The sequence below is a fragment of the Amblyraja radiata genome, chromosome 1 (genome assembly GCF_010909765.2).
Source record: "Amblyraja radiata isolate CabotCenter1 chromosome 1, sAmbRad1.1.pri, whole genome shotgun sequence".
Lineage (NCBI taxonomy): Eukaryota > Metazoa > Chordata > Chondrichthyes > Rajiformes > Rajidae > Amblyraja > Amblyraja radiata.
The window spans coordinates 12942595-12962909 of record NC_045956.1 but is presented as its reverse complement, the minus strand read 5'-3'; the positions used below and the strand labels follow the sequence as shown (position 1 = coordinate 12962909).

Genomic DNA, 20315 nt, shown 5'->3' with positions numbered 1-20315 from the left:
TTTGAGGATCAATTCACTGGAGCATATAATGTTCTCTAAATCCCCAAGGGGAAAAGATCATTGCAAGTTGCTAGCTTCAGTCTGCGGTTTTACTATTCCCATAATCTAATTTGCTATTTACTGTTCTTTTCCAAAAGCATTATGGTATTTAATTATGGTATTTAATTATGGTATTCATGACAAGCCTACTGCCTCCGCCTCTTCCTTTCTCCCCCGCCCAACATCAGTCTGAAGAAGGGTCTCGACCCGAAACGTCACCTATTCCTTCTCTCCATAGATGCTGTCTGACCCGCTGAGTTTCTCCAGCATTTTTGTCTACCTTCGATTTTTCCAGCATCGGCAGCATCTATGGAGCGAAGGAAATAGGCAACGTTTCGGGCCGAAACCCTTCTTCAGACCCGTATAGGCAATGTTTCTAGTCGGGACCTTTCTTCAGACAGGTTGTAGCGGGGTGGAGAAAACTGGGATAAAAGTGGGAGGTGGATACAGGTAAGAAGGGGGGGGGGGGTTGCGATTAGGCAGGTAGGTGGACAAAGGTCAAAAATGAAAAGACAAAAAGATGGCAAAAGTCTATAAGATAACGAAAGAGGAGGAATAAACTGTGCAGCAAGAGGAAGGGATGTTGGTGGAAGGGAAAAGCAGGAATTTGGGATGAAGGGGTGGGCAACCGATGGGGGTACGGTGAAGGGAGACGTGGTGGGGGGAGTACTTAAAATTTGCAAATTCAGTGCTGTTGGGTACTGTTCAAACTACCCAACCCGAATATGAAGTGCTGTTCCTGTAAATTGCGTGCGGCCTCACTCTGGCAATGGAGGAGGCCCAGGACACAAACGTCTGAATGCAAATTGGAAAGAGTTAAAATAGTTGGCAACAGGGAGATCCAGACGGACCCAGAGCAAGTGTTCGGTGAAAGGGATGCTTTGTTTATGCCTGGTTTTCTGAACGCTTGCAACTGGTCCACCAAAGCATGCTGGATCTCCGGGTTTCTAACCATTTTAACATGCATTCTTATCCCCCCCATGCCGAACTTTGTGTCTTGAGGTAGCAATGTTACAAAATTTTGAGATTTTAAAAATCAAGTCTGCAATTTATCCCATCAGATAAAGCATAAAAATACGTTTAATTTGACACCTAATTCACTTTCATACCTTCAGTATTAAAAGAGTCATACTCTGAAATTAGCATCTTGTTCCCTATTGCTTTTCCATTGACTTAACACAAAAGCTGTGATCGAGGACAGTCAAAAGCCCATAACTTTCTTAAAAATTAAGAGAACTGAAAGAAATTTTCAGTTATTATAGATTGAAGCATTCTGAAACAAATATGAAACAATCTTACTTGGATGACCTGAAATTAAAGCATATAATTTGCTAGTTACCCAATTGTAGCTAATTACATAATTCAATTACTAGATCTAAACATCTATCCATTTCTTAAGAAAAGATCAACATTTTTAAATAGCCTAAGTGTCCAAATAACATACACACAAGAATTCACATGATTTTTAAATCTCATTGTCATGGATTTATAGGCCAAATGGAAGGTATTTAGTGTTTAATACCTGCAAATTAATGGGCATTTAAATCATCTTGCGAGTGAGTTTTTCTGGAACGCGATCATTTGGAACGTTGCGGTTGCGGTGAATTTAAACCCTATATCGGCAGGAAAAATACTGCCAGTTCGTATGGGGAAAAAAATCACTCTTTCGCAACGTAAAATGTGAATTAAAGGCATCTTAAGGAGCACTTTTATACATAAAATAAATGGCTTTCCTTTACCTGTCCTGTACATGAAATCCGTCCCCGTTGTCGGTGTTAACGGCTTTAGAAACTGATTTTTAAATTACTTCAGCGCTGAACTTGTTGGGCGATTAAAAAAAAAAAAAATTCTTCAGCAAAAGCTTGCACTCCAAGAAAATATAATCCAGGACAGGTAGGAGAAACCCGCATTTTAACCCCCCCCAAAGAAGCCAAAATCGCGCACACGGTCAGTGACAGAACTGCAGCGCCGCTGAAGGTAAGTTTTGTAACATACCTACTTGAGGCACCCGCAAACTGGAGGAAAAGAACCAACAGTAAGCATATTGAATTCTCCAATTATAGGTAACAGCCCACACTCCCCCACCTCCCATTTCCCCCCCTCACTTTTGCCTCACATTTGCACACCCCTTTCTGCCACTATTCCGCCCACCCCCTCCCCTTTACCTGTCTCCTCCTGCCCTCTTCCCCTCCCCTGTCTCCATCTCCTCCCAAACCCCCCTTTGCCTTCCCAGTGTTCCCCTCCCCCCCCCCTCTTTTTGTTCCTCATGTCCCCTATTCCCTCTCTGCCCTACCTTGCCCCCTTTTTATTCCTCGCCCCACACCTGCCCGATCCCTTTCTAGATCCCTTTTTCGGATTTCATAGTTTACTCCTCTTATCACTTACACCTTTTTGTCATCTTTGTCTTCTTACCATTTCTGATCTTTGTCCACCCATCTGCTCTCTCCTCCTCTCCCCCCCCAAAAACAACATCTGTCTTCCACAGATGCTGCCTGAGCCGCTGAGTTATTCCAACATTCAGTGTCTTTCTTGGTAAACCAACATCTGCAGTTCCTCCTGTAGAAACACACATTGCAGGTGCTGGTTAATACACAAAAGGATTTAAAGGCAGTTTGTTCTGTCAGCCATTAATCTTAATTAATCCCAATCTCCCTACATTGTGTCAGCACTCCTCAGATTCTACAATTCACTAACACAAAGGAACAAGTGGCTAATTAACCAAATAACCCACACTTATTTGAGATGTGGGAGAAAACTAGAGTGCATCAGGTGACCAAAAAAAATGCGGCGTCCATACTAACCGCATCCATCAAGTTTGGAGTTTAGTTGGCTGTACAATGTTGGACTTCCTGTTTCATGCTAAAAATGGGTTGTAAAGATGAGAGTGTATGAGAAAGATGAGAAAAATGGGTTGTAAAGATCAAGCAAGTTTTTTTTTTGAAGGTAAGTAGGTTTTCTCGTGAGATCACGAGGGGCATGATTTTTTTCGACTTAACCGAGATGTTGGGTCTCTCTTGTTCCAGGGTTGTCTTCACTTCTCCCATAACACCTTTAATATTAGGGTTGTGTATATTCAGACTGTTTTATAATTTATATAACAGAGGTATCTTTTCAAGAATCTTATCTGTAGTTCTTCTGTGAAAAAAACATTGGCTGATTTCTATTTCTGTCCGTGGCCATCTCCTTGAGGTGCTGCCCCTGTTGATTTGTTGGCTGAGATTAAAGGACCTACAGACTCAAACATAAATTAGCTCGTATAGATTAGCTTTATAGGTTAGTACTTTTATGAATTAATTAATCCATAACTTTATTTATGTAAACAAAACTTCTTTAAAATGTTCTAATGCATGATTTAACAAGCTGGTGATTCTAAAGGCCGCTTTCAGTCTGGTTTAATGGCTATTAATTTTTAAGACTGTTTTGTATACAAACACTGTTCCTACATTATTTTATGCTAGATGTCAATTGGTTTGTCATCAAAGTGCAACTAAACAAATCTGGCTGGTGTACAGGGAAAGGAAAGATTGAATTATGTTGGTCAATAAACTAATGGATGCTTATTTGGGGATCTTCATTATATTTCAATGGTACAGTTTCAGTTACAGAGCACTTCATATGATCAAGATATTGCGTGGGGCATGTGATATGATGTAATTGAAACTTTTGTGTCATTAAAATCTAATGCATCTCACTGAATCAGTGAGATTTCTTTCTGCATCGTAAGATTTGAGCACAGATTTAATCCTGTTTTTGGATAAAATTAGCATTCACTATGATACATAATGAGCACTGATGAGATCTTGTCACCAAAATGAATTAGTCACCAATATTTCCTGAGCATTTTACACCAATCTATTGTTAGTCCCATAACAAGGCCACAGCTTGCTTTAACTTTCCAGTGAGTTGCGAGTTTGTGCAGTTACATCATCACTGTCATACAGCACAGAAACGGGCCCTTCAGCCCATCTTAGTCATGCCTTCCAAGATGCTCCATCTACTCTAGTCCCACCTGCCCACATTTGGCCCAAATCCCTCTAATCCTTTCCAATCCATTAACCTGTCCAAACTTCTTTTAAATGTTGTTATTCCTGCCTATTAATTACCAATTAATCTTGCCATAATAATTTAGAACTGGTAATTGATGACATATGCACCCATTTTAATGAGAATTTTTGTGCTTATTGAAAGTGAACCAACCTCTACAGTCAAAAGAAAAGACTAAATTTTTGTGAGTAATTTTCTTTTTCTGCTTTTCCCCACTTTCTTTTTCTGCAGTCTTTCTTGTGCCTTTATTTTCTTCTCTGTAAAGACTCCAATTCATTCATTAAAATTCACTGCCGACATTTGTTCTCAACCTTAAATGTAATTGAAATAAAAACGTAATGTTGGAAATATTCAGCTGATCAGGAAGCCTTGGTGGAGAGAGAAATAAAGTTAATGCTTCAGGTCAGTGACCTTTCATCAAAGTCCTAAAAGGTCATGAGCCTGAAATATTAACTGTGTTTTCTATCTCCACAGATGCTACCTGAGCTGAAAATCAAGATTTCTGCTCTAGATATATTTCCCAAGCTACCAGAGCAGTTCTCTGCGATGTTTTCTGAGAGATAACTAGGTAATGTATTTGAATTAACTGAGGAGGAAGTAACTGGGATTTGCAACATTATTGGCTCCCAACAATGCAGATACCCACTGACTGCTCTCATGCACTTGAAAGGGTTCCTCTTACATTTTATTTAATGAACAGGAAAGGTTTCCACTACCTCACCCTGCAGGTTGTTGTGGGTCTGAGAAGAATTTCTTAATAGGGAAAGTCAAGTTTCCTGGAAACATGGCAGTCACCCTAAAGTGGTTTGCAATTCCAGACATTTTCCGGATTAATGGCTATCCTTCACATTTTTAAGGCGAGATTCACAGACTCTTGATTAGTAAGTGTCAAAGGTTAGATCATAAGTGATAGGTGTAGAATTAGGTCATTCGGCCCATCAAGTCTCCTCCACCATTCATTCATGGCTGATCTATCTCTCCGTCCTAACCCCATTCTCCTGCCTTCTCCCCATAACCTCTGACACCCATACTAATCAAGAATATATCTATCTCTACCTTAAATATATCCACTGACTTTGCCTACACAGTTTTCTGTGGCAAAGAATTCCACAGATTCACCACCCTCTGACTAAAGAACTTCCTCCTCATCTCCTTCCTAAAAGAACGTCCTTTAAATCTGAGGCTATGACCTCTCATCCAAGACTTTCTTTCAGTAGTGGAAAGATCCTCTCCACATCCACTCTATCCAAGCCTTTCACTATTCTGTACATTTCAATGAGGTCCCTCATTCTTCTAAACTCCAGCGAATATAAACCCAGTGCTGACAAACGTTCATATGTTTACCTAGTAATTTCTGGGATCATTCTGGACCCTCCTCTGGACCCGTTCCAGAGCCAGCACATCCTTCCTCAGATATGGTGACAAAATTTGCTCACAATATTGCAAATGCAGCCTGACCAGCGCCTTACAGAGCCTCAGCATTACATCCCTGTTTTTGTATATAAGCCGTCTCTAAATCAATGCCAGCATTGCGTTTGCTTTCTTAACTACTGATTTGACTTGCAAGTTAACTTTTTGGGAATCTTGCACCAACATTTCTGAATAAGGAAAAGGCAGGAGAATGGAGTTGAGAAAAACAGATAGATCAGCCATGATTGAATGGCGGAATTGACTCGATGGATTCAATGGCCTAATTATGCTCCTATGACTTATTAACTTATGAACTTATCTCAGCAGTTTAGCGCAATTATAATGCAATCAACACCAGTACTAAGAGAGAGTAACCAGTACTAGCTTGCTGATGAGTGGTACCTTTCTTGAAGAACTAAGCCCTCTACATTTAAAAATATATATTTTGGGGTTTCTGGTCTCCAGGTACTGAGTTGTGCAGATCACTTGGATGTATCTTATGAAATCTTGAACTTTAGCATTGCTTCACTGCATGGGATACTCATTCTGGAGATGACCAGTCATCTCATGCCGAGCTTTCATGGTGGGGACTGGACCCCCTCATCCAGTGTGTAACCTCTCTGATCAAGGTGTGCATGATTCTTTGAGTGATTGCAGATACTATCACCATCCGGTGTCCCATTCCCTCCATGGTGTCAGGCTATCATAGTCATAGTGTCTTTAAGGGCTATCAAAGTATTGAGGCCAATACAAATATGATGAGGTCCTGTTTTGACTGGAACAGATCTTAATTTAGAGCTTGTTTCTGAATGTAAACCATGCCATTTCTAGGTGGATTGCGGAATTTTAGATGTTTCTGTTTTGTGATTAAGGTGCTTAAAGGGGCCTTGTTTTAGTGCATTAAAAATGAGTTGAAACAATTTTCGGTCAACTACCTTATACTAAATGATGCTTTGCTGCTTTCTCTCTTTCAGTTCAAAGGAATGGTTCTTTGAGCTGAAAGGGAAAGGATGAACATAACTAATCTGGTGTGCTTTAATACTTTTGGGACAAATATAGAAATAAAATATTGCACTACCAAAATAACTGCCTTGTCCAAACATGAGAACTAGCTTCAGTGTGTGTTTAATCTCCCTTGTGTGCCACAGATGTTCCCATGTGAAAAGAGCATTAAGTAATGTTTTTTGGTCATGTAACCCAATGTGGGGTCATTTTTATCATTTAGTGTTTGTGTTGGAACAGAACAGTTTCCAGCATGAAAACAATGGGAAATAACTTGTTTTTCTAAGCATTTCTCGAACAAACTGAATTCCGTTCTGCCTTTATTCCAGAGCCTGTATAGTAGGTATGTTGCAAAGCTTACCTGAAGCGTCGTTGAAAATCTGCTGCTGCGGGTGTGCGCGATTTTGGCGCCGTTTAGAGGGGGCGGGTTTAAAACGCGATTTTCTCTAGGCTGTTCAAATCGAAGATGTTCAGCCTAGTTAATTATTAACGAAAAATCGCTGGAAGACCCCGTCGCAAAAGCTATTATTAGTTTTAAAGGCCTCGTATAATAGTTATAGTAGTTTAAAAATCAATCTCTAAACCCGCGACCGCCAGCAACCGCAGGGTCTCATAAAGCAAATATCTGAAGTTAGGCTGTATATTTTTACATTAAAAAGGGCTTCTAAAGAACCCTTTATACAAAGTTTAATATTGCGAGTAGCTCATTTTGGGCCCATTATATCCCGCAGTATTTTTCTCGGCATTTGGGGCACAAATCTACCGCAATGTGAACGTTCTAAACCAGCGCGTTCCACAGGGACCCACTGGAAAGCTGATTTAAATGGGCATTTATTTACAGCAATTGAGCACTAAATTCCTTCCATTTGGTCTATAAATTAATGTAAATGAGATTTAAAAATCATGTTTTATTGTGAATTATTTGTGAATATTATTTGGACATTTAGGCTATTTAAAAATGTTAATCATTTATTAAGAAATGGATAGATGTTTAGATCTAGTAATTGAAGTCTGAAATTAGCTACAATTAGGTAACTAACTAATTATATGCTTTAATTTCAGGTCATCCAAGTAAGATTATTTTATATTTGTTTCAGAATGCTTCAATCTATGATAACTGAAAATTTCATTCAGTTCTCTTAATTTTCAAGAAAGTTATGGGCTTTTGACTGTTCACGATCACAGCTTTTTTGTTATGTCCATAGAAAATCAATAGGGAACAAGATGCTCATTTCCGAGTATGAAAATGGCCATAACTTTTTAAATACTTGAGATATGAAAGTGAATTAGGTGTCAAATTAAACTTATTTTTATGCTTTATCTGATGGGATAAATTACAGACTTGATTTTTAAAATCTCAAAATTTTGTAACATTGCTATGTATAGTAGTTCATAGCAAGTTAGTTATATCAGATGTTCCAGTTTCATAGAAAGTAAGTGAACAAGCTTGTTTGACAGTTAAATGATTGTAGAATTATGAAAATTAGATCTCCATAGATGCCGCCTCACCCGCTGAGTTTCTCCAGCATTTTTGTCTATATTATGAAAATAAGAAGTTATTTTGGATGAAATTACTGGAAGTTCTCCCTTTATTTTCTTCCCCCTTGTTTAGCCCTGAATTAGAATGAACTTCATATGCTGAGGTAAAAGTAATATTATCAATTAGTATTGTGCTCACCAGAAATTAAAATTCAGTTTCACTTTTGTAGCGGGCAGAAGAAAAAAATGACAAACTACCTGCCAGTCATATTACAGGTTGATTATAATATCCTGGGACTGAGTCTTGTCCAAACTCAGCGGAGTAGAAGGGATGGGCTATGCTTGAGAGCAAGAAGTTGCATGGTCACAGTTTCCAATTTAATTTTTCAAAACAATGTTTCCTGAAACATTTATTAGAATTTAAAATATTAAAATGCAGCCAGATTACTCGTTCATCATTCTCAGACTTGGAATCTCATCACGTGGGCTATTGCAACTTACAAACCCTCGATCTCTACTGCATGCATGCGGGATCAGTAGACTATTCCTGTTCACGTAGCTAATTAGGATGTGCTTGGGTGTGGCAATATTCTACTGGACTGTTTGTAACAAAATAATCTCGCTGTGCATTTGCGCATGTGACAATAAAGCACCATTGGGTCTCGACCTGAAACGTTATCTATTCATTTTTCCAATGATGCTGCCTGACCTGCTGTTACTCCAGCTTTTTGTATCTTTTTTTTTAATAGCTAAGCCAGTTCAAGTTCAAGTTACATTTATTGTCACATGCACCAATTGGTAGAGTGAGATTTGAGTTACCATACAGCCATATGAATAAAAATAACACAATACACGATAGAATTTAACATGAACATTCCACCCAGCGGAATCAACGTTTCCTACTGTGAGAGAAGGCAATAAAGTTCAGTCACCGTCCTCTTGTTCACCCGTGGTCGGGGCCTTTGAGGCCTCCACAGTCGCCGCTACTGCGGCCCGATGTTCAGGCCCACTCGCTGGGATGATCGGAGCTCTGGCATCGGAATGGAAGAACGCTCTCAGCGGCTTGGAGTTTGCGAATCGGCCACTTCTTACCGGAGACCGCAGCTCCCGAAGTCCACAGACCGACATGGGCGGAGATTCAATGCTGGCGACCCTAGGCAAAAGATCCCAGGATGTTAAAATCAGCGCCGCCCATGGCTTGAAGCTCCGCATACCACAGCTCCATGGTGTTAATCAGCAGGTCCAACACTCCGGAGCTCCAACACGGCGATCCCTGGTAAGGCATCGTCCGGCTCCACAATGGAATTCAGTGCTGCGCCGCTGCTGAAGCTCTGGCCGGTCTCCGGCAGGAAAGGCCGTGCTAATCCAGATGGTAGGCTGCGAGGGGGGGGGGGGGTGGGCGAAGATGTGACTCGGAGTAAAGACGCATCCTCGACCAGGAAGTGACTGGGAAACGGTTTCCCCAGTTCCCCTCCCACCCCCACGTAAAAAGACTAAGAAACCTACAAAAACATACATTTGACACACTAAAAATAACAAAAAGGGTGAAATGACGGACAAACTACTGGCGAGGCTGCCGCGGGCGCTTTACCTAAACAACAGGTTTGTAGGTTCTCTGCCTTCCGCAAAGACCGCTCCCTCCATAACTCCCTTGTCTCTGCCTTCCGCAAAGACCGCTCCCTCCATAACTCCCTTGTCAATTCTTCCCTTCCCTCCCGTACCACCCCCTCCCCGGGCACTTTCCCTTGCAACCGCAAGAGATGCAACACTTGTCCCTTTACCTCCCCCCCTCAACTCCATTCAAGGACCCAAGCAGTCGTTCCAGGTGCGACAGAGGTTTACCTGCATCTCCTCCAACCTCATCTATTGCATCCGCTGCTCTAGATGTCAGCAGATCTATATTGGTGAGACCAAGCGGAGGTTTTGGGCGATCGTTTCGCCGAACACCTGCGCCCGGTCCGCAATAACCAACCTGACGTCCCGGTGGCTCAGCACTTCAACTCCCCCTCCCACACCGTATCCGACCTCTATGTCCTGGGTCTCCTCCATGGCCAGAGCGAGCAACACCGGAAATTGGAGGAACAGCACCTCATATTCCACTTGGGGAGTCTGCATCCTGGGGGCATGAACATCGAATTCTCCCAATTTTGTTTGTCCTTGCTGTCTCCTCCCCTTCCTCAGCCCTCCTGCTGTCTCCTCCCATCCCCCAGCCTTCGGGCTCCTCCTCCTTTTTCCTTTCTCCTCCCCGCCCCCCCACCCCCGATCAGTCTGAAGAAGGGTTTCGGCCCGAAACGTTGCCTATTTCATTCGCTCCATAGATGCTGCTGCACCCGCTGAGTTTCTCCAGCTTTTTTGTGTACCTTCGATTTTCCAGCATTTACAGTTCCTTCTTAAACAAAGGTTTGTAGGTTAATTGGCTATGGTAAAAAAAATTGTCACTAGAGTGTGTCTAGGATAATGTTAGTCAGAGCACCCGGAGAAAACCCACAGGGAGAACATGGACAGCACCCGTAGTCAGGATCAAACCCAGGTCTCTGGCATTGTAAGGCAGCAACTCTACCGCTGTGCCACCGTGCCGCCCAAGGTCTGAAGGAATATAGGGAGCATCATCACCTGCAGACTTGAACTTTATTGCCTTCCATCACAGTGAGGAATGTGGAATCCACTGTGATGGATGTTTATGTTAACTTTTATGTGGTTGTGTGTCTTGTTGCTTTTCACTTAGTATGGCTGTATGGTAACTCAAATTTCACTGTACCTTAATTGGTACGTGACAATAAACTGACCTTGAAATCTTGAAGTATGATTTTTGGAACTCTCTTCTCACCACCATAGCAGAATTATATTCAGCAGAAGGACTGTGATGTTTCACAAAGTGTCTCTGTCATATTCTCAGGACGTTTAAGAATGGGCATTAGATGTTGGCCTTGCTGGAAATATTGATCCTCCAAAAATGAATTAACAAAAAAATAATTAACGTACCTCATTCAACTTTTCATCTCAGTTCTTTGGAAGAAAGCTGAGCTTTGTCGGGATGTAGTTAGATGTCTTAGTAGTGATCTGATTATCAAAATTCACCATCTGCTGTATTACAATTTTCAGCTGGAACAAAATATTTTGTATAAATGTTCTAATTTTCTCTTAGGCTCGCAACATCGACGAAACATTTATGAAACCATTGGATAGGTTCCGAAGGGACCTGATCGGAGCAGCAAAGGTAACAATGCCGTTAAATAATTTTTTTAAGTCCTGTTCTTAAAGCTTCATGTTTATTTATATATAGTTGTGAGCCTTAGGATATAAAGGAGCATGAAGTAACAGAAATTGGTAAAATGAATGTTGCATAACCAAAACTTGTACTTAACTTAAATACATTGTGTCCTTTGAAATAGTTGAACTTCACGAGGAGTGTTATCAAATAAAATGTTGAGGAAATAGAGAGGAAGACCAGTTGAATTAGAGGGGGAGGGGGGAGTTCTAGAAGTAAAGAATGCACCGTTCTTGGAGGTGATCATTGATAAAAGATGAGAATTTTAAACAGATAGTGGTGCCAGAATATGAACCACTCTGTGTGTGCGTGCGTGCCTCTGATGGGTGAAGTAATGTGAATGTGGAATGGAAAGTTTTGGAGGACAATAAGTGAGAGGCTAGCCAAGAGCATTGGAATTTAAAAGCATTATTTGCAGCGCAATTACAATGTAATTTCTGTTAACATGCTGAGTTGTATTTAGTTTAGGACAAAGGACATTTATTGTCACATACACCAATTGGTGCAGTGAAATTTGAGTTACCATGCAGCACACAAGTAAGATAAACAGGCCCTCAAACGGACGAATCGGCCGCTTCCTGCCGGAGACCGCGGCTCCCGGTCCACATGCCGAGCTGGGCGGAGATTCAACGCTGGCGACCTCCATGAGAGATCCCAGGCTCCGCGATGTCAAAGTCAGCGCCGCCACTGGCTGGAAAAGTCTGCGCCGCCAGCGGCTGGAAGCTCCCGCCGTCCGTGGCCGGAAGCTCCACAGACCACAGCTCCACGGTGTCGAAGTCGGCAGTCACAGCACTCCGGAGTTCCTACACGCCGCGCCAATCCAGATGGCAGGTGGTGAAGATGCAGCTCATAAGATAGTCGCATCCTCGACCAGGAAGTGACCAAGAGAGACGGTTTCCCCCACCCCTTCCCGATATAAAAAGGACTAAAGACCTCCAAAAACAAACTTTAAAAATAACAAAAAGGATGAGAGGACAGACAGCTGCACTCGATGGCGCCACCACATTTAAAGATACAGTGTGGCAACAGGTCCTTCGGCCCACTGAGTCTGGGCCAGTGATCCCTGCACATTAACACTATCCTACAGTTTAGAGTTTTACCAAACCAATTAGTCTACAAACCTGTACATCCTTGGAGTCTTAAATGACGTAGTGCTGATGCGTTAAATTTTTAAATCTTCAGAATTAGGTAGTGTGGTTCCCAGTCCCCTTCCAGGATCTGACATGTTGCAGGACCTAAGGTAAAACTGGGGCATGGCACTGATGGACCTTTGCATTGTGAGAGTTGCCAATTTTATGAATTTCTGATGATAGTTGACATTTATTATGGTGTCACAAATGTTATTGCGCTTAATCATATTTTTTGTGTTTTATATAGAATGTATTTCACAAACTTTTTTTGTTAGTTTTTCATATTCACACAAAGAATGCACCACTAATATAAGCACAAAAAAACATAATTTTAACATAAAAATTGCTATTGTGGTCATTTTCTTTTTTGAAGAATAGTTATAACCATTAATCGTTGGAACACTGTCTTGTAAATGTTATGATGGAAAAAATAGTTAACATTCTTAACTAGAAGACAAGGCAGCCTTCCATGCATACCAAATGTTACACTTAGTGCACCTAAGAACATGTCTCTTATCTATGTATCAATATTGATATTCAGACAGTTTGAACTTGCTCATTTGGATATAACTCAAGACAAGTTAATAAATTGTCTCCCCCTTGTTTCGAACTGTTGCCAGTGATTGTTAAAATGTTTTGATATGATCTGTGCATTTTTTTACAGGAAGCAAAGAAAAAATATGACAAAGAAACTGAAAAATACTACGGTACATTGGAGAAACATGTCAATTTGTCATCAAAAAAGAAAGAAGCATCACTATTGGAGGTAAGACTGATAATTTCCAACAGTGTGGCCTCCATTCTACCTGTCCTCTGCCTTGGTATGCTTATTGTTCAAAGCACATCCACGCTTTGCCCAAAATTGTTCCTTTGTTGGTAATTAGATCTCCTACCGCCAAAGCTTTGGAACTTTTTTCCCCAGGTCCCTAATTCGCTTTCTATCTTTCATGTCATTTTTCAAAACGTACCTCATTCACCCGTCTTTTTATTGTTCTATGTGTCTGTGTCAAATTTTGCCTGGTATTGCTATTGTGATATGCACTTCGATCCTCATTAAAAGCTCAAGAAATTGTTGACTGAAATTTGCATTAATTTTGCTATTTAAAAATAGCATTTTAATTTCAATTCTGAAATACTTCCAGGATGAAGTGTTGTTGGTATTATTTGCACAGCAATTCTAAGTGAAAAAAATTTAGTGGTCCCTCAGCGTATTCAGAAACCACATGAAATTTGGTCGCAGGAAATTTTGCATGGTCACTATATAGGAGCAGTCCAACCAATCCCACTTGCCTCCACTCTCCACATAACCCTGTCATTTTATTTCCTTTTATAAGTACAGATGTTTAGCACGTGGCAGGGGTTATGGGGAGAAGGCAGGAGAATGGGGTTAGGATGGAGAGATTGATCAGCCACGATTGAATGGTGGAGTAGACTTGATGGGCCGACTGGCCAAATTCTACTCCTATCCCTTATGACCATATAAATATATCTAAATTTCTTTTGGATGCTCCATTTGATGCTGTAGAAGCAAGGAACTGCAGATGCTGGTTTAAAAAAACCCCCACAAAGTGCTGGAAGAACTGAGCGAGTCAGGCAGCAACTATGAAGAATACGGATAGGTCACTTTCTGGTTTAGTAGCCAAAACTCACCTGATATTTGATATTGTTTTATCGACATGTTTACTGAGATGCAATGTAAGTTTTGCATGCTATCCAGGTAAAAAGAAAATCACACATGATTATAATTAAAACTATACATGAGTAAAACCGGCATTGCAAAGAGAAAGGAAACAGTTCAGAGTAGAGTGCAAGAACTAAAGTGTTGGAGGAACTTGGTGGGTAGGCAGCAAAACAGGAGGGAATGGAGAGACGATGTTTCAGGTCAGGACCCTTATTCCGTCTGAAGGAGCTAATAGCAGGATCTTTCGAAAATCATTAGACAGTTAAACAAAGTCGAGATTGGTTTATGAAATGGAAATCGCAATTGCGGGAGTTCTTTGAAGGTGTAGCAACCAGGATGGATAAAGCAGAACCAGTTTGGAAAAAAAATGCATTTGAATCTCCAGAATGGATTTTATTATGTGCTACATTAAAGACCAGTGCACAAGATAAGAATGCATGAGAATGCCAATAATACATGGGGGCGCCTGCTAATGGAAGTCTTGACTGGAAAATCCAACTTTACAAAGTTCTCCCATAATTTTTTAAAGAACCTTTCAAGATAGTAAATGTTTCATGGTATTCATCAACAGCTGGATACAGTATGTATCATTATTTTAATTAAGGTTAGTGTTGGGGCGAACATAGAAGACATTCTATAAAATGAAAGAATTATAGCAGTTATGCCGAACAATATGATATGGGTAGCAATGAAAATCCGATGTTTCTGACTCACAGAAAAATAGCTTTACAAACAGTTTTCAGAAATGGACCCTTGCAGTACATAACCCATATACTGCCTGTACGGTGGCATTGAAAGGAGAATGGTAAGTTGCGGAACATGGAGAGTAGGGATATTTGGGTCACTAAATAGCAAGGAACCACAGAAATGAGTGGGAACACAAACGACTATGGATGTTGGAATCTTGAGCAAAAAAAAAAGAAAGTGATGAAGGATACAGCGGGTCAGGCAGCATCTGTGGAAGGAAATGGATAGACAGCGTTTTGGGTCAGGACCCTTCTTCATTTAGAAGGAGAAATAAAACATCGATTCAGATAATCATGTGGCTTCAAGTGCACTAAATTCCTATATAAATTAGAAGCTTTTGTTTAATTTGTCAGGTTTGTGAGTAATAGTAAATACAAGTAACAACACAATTGTCCAGATCTGGCCTGTTGCCCAAATTCTTCCCCTCGGGTGCCTGACAGGCCACAGCCACCTGTAATGGCCAAATAACTCCCATATTCAGGCCCCTTCGCATAAGTGGACTGGGGTGTGTGCACTTACCTGTATTGAATCTCATTTGAGGAAAATTCAAACTGGGAAATGTGAAAAAATGAGAACTCGCACTCATGAACGCTTTGGGCTGAAGATACATTTTTTGTTTACCGTTTTTACCATGTGTTTATAGAAATCTTTGCTATTTGGTTCAATGGATGTTCAGCAGCTCAGGTTATTATTTGCTTTTTAGGATAATATAGTAAGAGGGTGACAATTTCCGATTGTTAATGGTGTTAACATGTGACCCATTTAAACTTTGCAAAAGTGCTGGATATTCATTGTGGACATACACTGAGACGGAGAACAAATACCAGGTTTGTTTGTACTTGTAGAAAGTGCAAATGCTCTTCGAAACTGCCTGAATCATGCAATGGGGTGATTTTGTACAGGTTAGACCTTATGTTCGCCCTACTGCAGATATTTGAAAATATTTAATTGATAGCTATGAATAGCCATGCAAGTCGTGAGAAAAGCTCTGAATATTGAGAACATTTTTCTGGAGAAGTGAAAGGTCAAGAGTTCACATTGAAATATTTAAGAGTATTTATAGCATAGATATTAAACTAAATTTTCTTAACCAGTTATGAATTTTACAAGGAAGGATGGTATGAATGTTGAAAAGACTAATGTACAGAATTAAGATTTAATTTTCAATTTGGTGCAGTTATGCAATGGTCTGCTGGACAAGTAAATTCAGAAGAAGCTAATGAGGCATCTGGTTAAGTTTCGTAAAATTAAAAGGCACAGTACACATCACACAATTTTGAGACACTTCAAGTCACAAACTGGCCTTTTTCTGTTTCTAATCATTTTTCATTTATTGAAAAGATTGTAGCATTTCTGTTCCATATGCATGATTGCCTTTGTAAAATTATGTTGAATAGCTGAAAGGTATTCCAACAAACATATAACAGTATTTTTATAAACAATTTGCCTTAGCATTCCATAATTTCATTTAAAAAAGAATAATATCTTTGTCATTCAAGGCAGATAGTCAGCTCGAGCAGATTCAGCAACACTACTATGAATTATCACTGGAATACGTGTGCAAAGTGCAAGAAATTCAAGAACGCAAGAAGTTTGAATTTGTGGAACCTGTAAGTCAAATTTGGAGAAAAATGTGATGATATTTTACATTTCTTGAAGTTACCATGTGACCACTCACCAATTCATAGCTTATTCCAGTTCTATAAAACAGTCAACGTGTGGAAATATATTTTCTTTTGATCCCAATTCTATTTCTGATTCAAGTAAGATTAGTATTTTACTGAACTGAAAGATGGAAAATTGCAACTACAAAACTAGTGATGGCGAGTGTGATGAGTTCTGTGCTTCAGAATCCTGATTCACTTCTTGCTTCCCTCTATTTTCAGTCATTCTGTTCCTCCAACCTTGCTCATCATCTTCACTTTCTTCCCATACCTCTTTTTTTTCCCTTTAAGACCATAAGTGCCAGGAGCAGAATTAGGCCATTCTACTCAAGTCTACTCTGCCATTCTATCATGGCTAATCTATCTTTTCCTCCTAACCCTATTCTCCTGCCTTCTCCCCATAAACCTCTGACACCCGTACTAATCAAGAATCTCTCTATTTCTGCCTTAAGTGTATTCACTGACTTTGCCTCCACAGCCTTCTGTGGCGAAGAATTCCACAGATTCACCACCCTCTAACTAAAGAAATTCCTTCTCATCTTCTTCCTAAAAGAATGTCCTTTAATTCTGAGGCTGTGACCTCTAGTCCAAGACTGTCCCACTAGTAGAAATATCCTCTCCATATCCACTCTATCCAAGCCTTTCACTATTCTGTACAATGATGTTCCCCCTCATTCTTCTAAAGTCCCAACGAGTCTAGGCCCAGTGTCCAAGATGGCTGTCGGAAGGGAGAGTGGACGCTGGCGCGGTTTAGCTGCCGCTGCTCTCTCTTCACATTGTGTTTTTGATTTTTTGTCTTTGGAGCGAATTCTGTCTTTAATTTGTGTATTGGTGATGTCCTTATTATTTATTTTACTCTGACTATATGTTTTTTCTCTCTTGTTAATTTCTGTAAGGTGTCCTTGAGACTTTGAAAGGCGCCCGCAAATAAAATGTATTATTATTATTATTATTATCAAGCACTCTTCACATGTTATCCTATTCCTGAGATCATTCTTGTACTTTTTTTCAACTCTTACATTATTTTTCAATGGTTTTCTCTTTAATAATTTCCTCCAAAAGTTGAACTGATACTTTCAAAATTAGTTGGAGGAACTAATGAAGCTACATTTGGTGGGCCCTTTAAAATGGTCATTGGCACCATGATATGGGACTGTTGTCACCAATGCAGATACATTTTATGCAATGAAAATTAAAATCTGAGGTAAAATAAAGAGAGAAAATGATGGAAATTCATAGCACGTTAGATTGCATCTGTCAAGAGAGAAATAGTTAACATATCAGGTCCAGGACCCATTATCAGAACTGGGAAACAAAAATGTTCGCTTTCAATAACGGCTGAGAGGGTGGCGGGAAGAACAAAGAGAATATCTTTGATGGAGTGAGATCAAATGGCTTAATGTGGCAGTTAAGTAGCAAGTGATGCTACTTTGCCTGTGTAATGTGTTGTTTATGGTAAGGTTGTGGGACATGTCCAGCAGCCCAGATGTTACAGAATTATAGTCACAATCTCTGTCATGTATTCCCTTAGGTTTTGTTTATAGAAGCCTGGAATATCTTTTTTGAATATCTGGCATAGTTGACTTTCCACTTTAAAAAAAGCAAAACGCATCAATATATTTTGTTCATTTATAATTCTAAATGTTTCATTCATAATTCTATACCTTCACATTGACATTTTGATTTTTCAAAAGCTCACATGTTAATTCCTACGCCTCTTTCTCTTCAATCACCTGCTTTTTAGTCTCTTATCAGTACCCAAAGTGGCCTTGGAGAACCTTCTTGTTCCCTCCTTTATGCCAATGAGACCATGGTGTCCTCTGGCTGCATATCCCATCTACTCAAAATGCTCTGCATCTATTTCAAGACATCCTTGCCTTGATAACCGGGAAGCACATGGCTTCCTGGAATTAAATGCATGGCTACCGATATATTTATTTTCCCCCCCAAACAATTTAATATCCTAAGATGACAGCTCTATTGTCCTTTCTGCCCTCAATCCTCATCATTGTGTTAATCCCATTGCCATGGCCTTTGATTATACTCCCGTGCAGAGTTGTTGTCTTCTGGCATAGTCTGAGGTAAATTACCAGGTAGGGTATATGGCACTTGGTGAACTCCTGTATTAACTGGTCTGCCTAGTTGTCACCCATTCCTTCATTGCATTGTGAAATGATGAACTCTTTGGACATGCTTTAATGTAATGCTTTGCCTTGCCATTGTATTGGAGTGACTCTGACCCTTGTTCAAGCTCTGAAACTCAGACCTTTAGATCTTCCATTTGATAACATTTCCTTGCTAGTATGGGTGTTCAGAACAGGTGAACCATCCGGGATTTCTCACAGTGCCTAAGGTGTACACACCTTGGGATTTCCCACATGGCACGGGGCATTCATTCTGCAGGGATTGGGGAGACCTGCTATGTCACGTTGACCAGAACAAGAATTAAAATCAAACTTAAATAATGCAGCACTTATTTAACTCTGACGCTGATTCAATGATTGTTGCTTCCACATCAATTTAAACTTTTTTTAAATCAAGCAGTCACCTTCAACACCTCCTACCCCTGCCAACCTCCCTACCTCTGCTTTTCACACTGTTGAAGCTGAAGTCTGGGGAATCTGTACTCTGCGCTAGCTAAAATTGTTAATTTAAGATGTCTACCTTCTGTAGCTGGCTGCCTTATTTTTTCTTCCTCAATATATTGGAACCAATGTATTAAAAATTACTGATCTTTTGTTTTCTCTTTCAGATGCTGTCTTTCTTTCAGATGCTTTTCACATTTTATCATCAAGGTTATGAACTGGCCAAAGATTTTGATCACTACAAAACTGACTTACATCTCCACATACAAAATGTAAGCCTTGTTTTTCCAGAAGCTGTATATAAATTGGTTTTGATACCCTCTTTCAAACATTTGTGAATTGAATTGAATACATTTTATTAGCCAAATATGTATACATACAAGGAATTTGCCTTGGTGCTTTGCTCGCAAGTAACAACACAATACACAGTAGGCAATTAAAAATAAAACATAATTTACACATGTGAAGAATGAAATAAAATACTTGAGCAAAAGGAGGCTACAGTATTTTGGCTGTTGAGCTACTGCTCGTGGAAAAAAGCTGTTTTTATGTCTGGCTGTGGCGGCTTTGACAGTCCGGAGTCGCCTTCCAGAGGGATGTGCTTCAAAGAGTTTGTGGCCAGGATGAGAGGGGTCAGAGATGATCTTACCCGCTCGCTTCCTGGCCCTTGCAGTGTACAATTCGTCGATGGGGGGAAGGTTGCAGCCAATAACCTTCTCGCCTGAACGAACCCTCCAGGTGTCATGCTTGGTGGATGAGCTAAACCAGTCCATGATGGAGAAGGTGAGGACAGACTCTATGATGGCAGTATAAAACTAGACCATCATTGCCTGTGGCAGTTTGTGTTTTCTCAGCTGCCGCAGGAAGTACATCCTCTGTTGGTCCTTTTTGACTGTGGAGTCGATAGTGGCCTCCCATTTAAGGTCCCTGAAGATGATGGTTCCAATGAACTTAAATGACTCCACAGATGTGACTGTGGTGCTGTTGATGTTGATTGGGCGGAGAGGAGGGGAGGGAAGATGGAGCTCTCCTAAAGTCTACAATCAATTCCACCGTCTTAAGAACATTGAGCTCCAGTTTGTTGCGATGGCACCAGGACAGTTGTGTCACTTCCTGTCTGTAGGCAGATTCCTCCCCGTCCTGGATCAGTCCAATCAGGGTTGTGTCGTCTGCAAACTTGAGAAGCTTGACAGATGAGTCTATGGAGGTACAGTCGTTGGTGCAGAGAGCGTAGAGGCTAGGGGAGAGTACGCAGCCTTGTGTGCC

General features: G+C 40.5%; 1 protein-coding gene across 2 annotated transcripts in view; it reads left to right on the top strand.

Annotated features, from left to right (window-relative positions):
* arhgap10 (Rho GTPase activating protein 10) overlaps positions 1–20315 on the top strand; it is a 168413-nt gene that overhangs the window by 77088 nt on the left and 71010 nt on the right. The window contains exons 1-5 of one of the 2 annotated variants that reach the window (XM_033017808.1): positions 4558–4651; positions 11120–11191; positions 13037–13138; positions 16300–16410; positions 19217–19321. In XM_033017808.1, coding sequence (XP_032873699.1) covers positions 11144–11191; positions 13037–13138; positions 16300–16410; positions 19217–19321 — 366 coding nt within the window. In that variant the 5' untranslated portion in view covers positions 4558–4651; positions 11120–11143. Of the gene's footprint in view, positions 1–4557; positions 4652–11119; positions 11192–13036; positions 13139–16299; positions 16411–19216; positions 19322–20315 lie in introns of those variants that run through there. The other variant, XM_033017799.1, reaches the window with a different exon arrangement.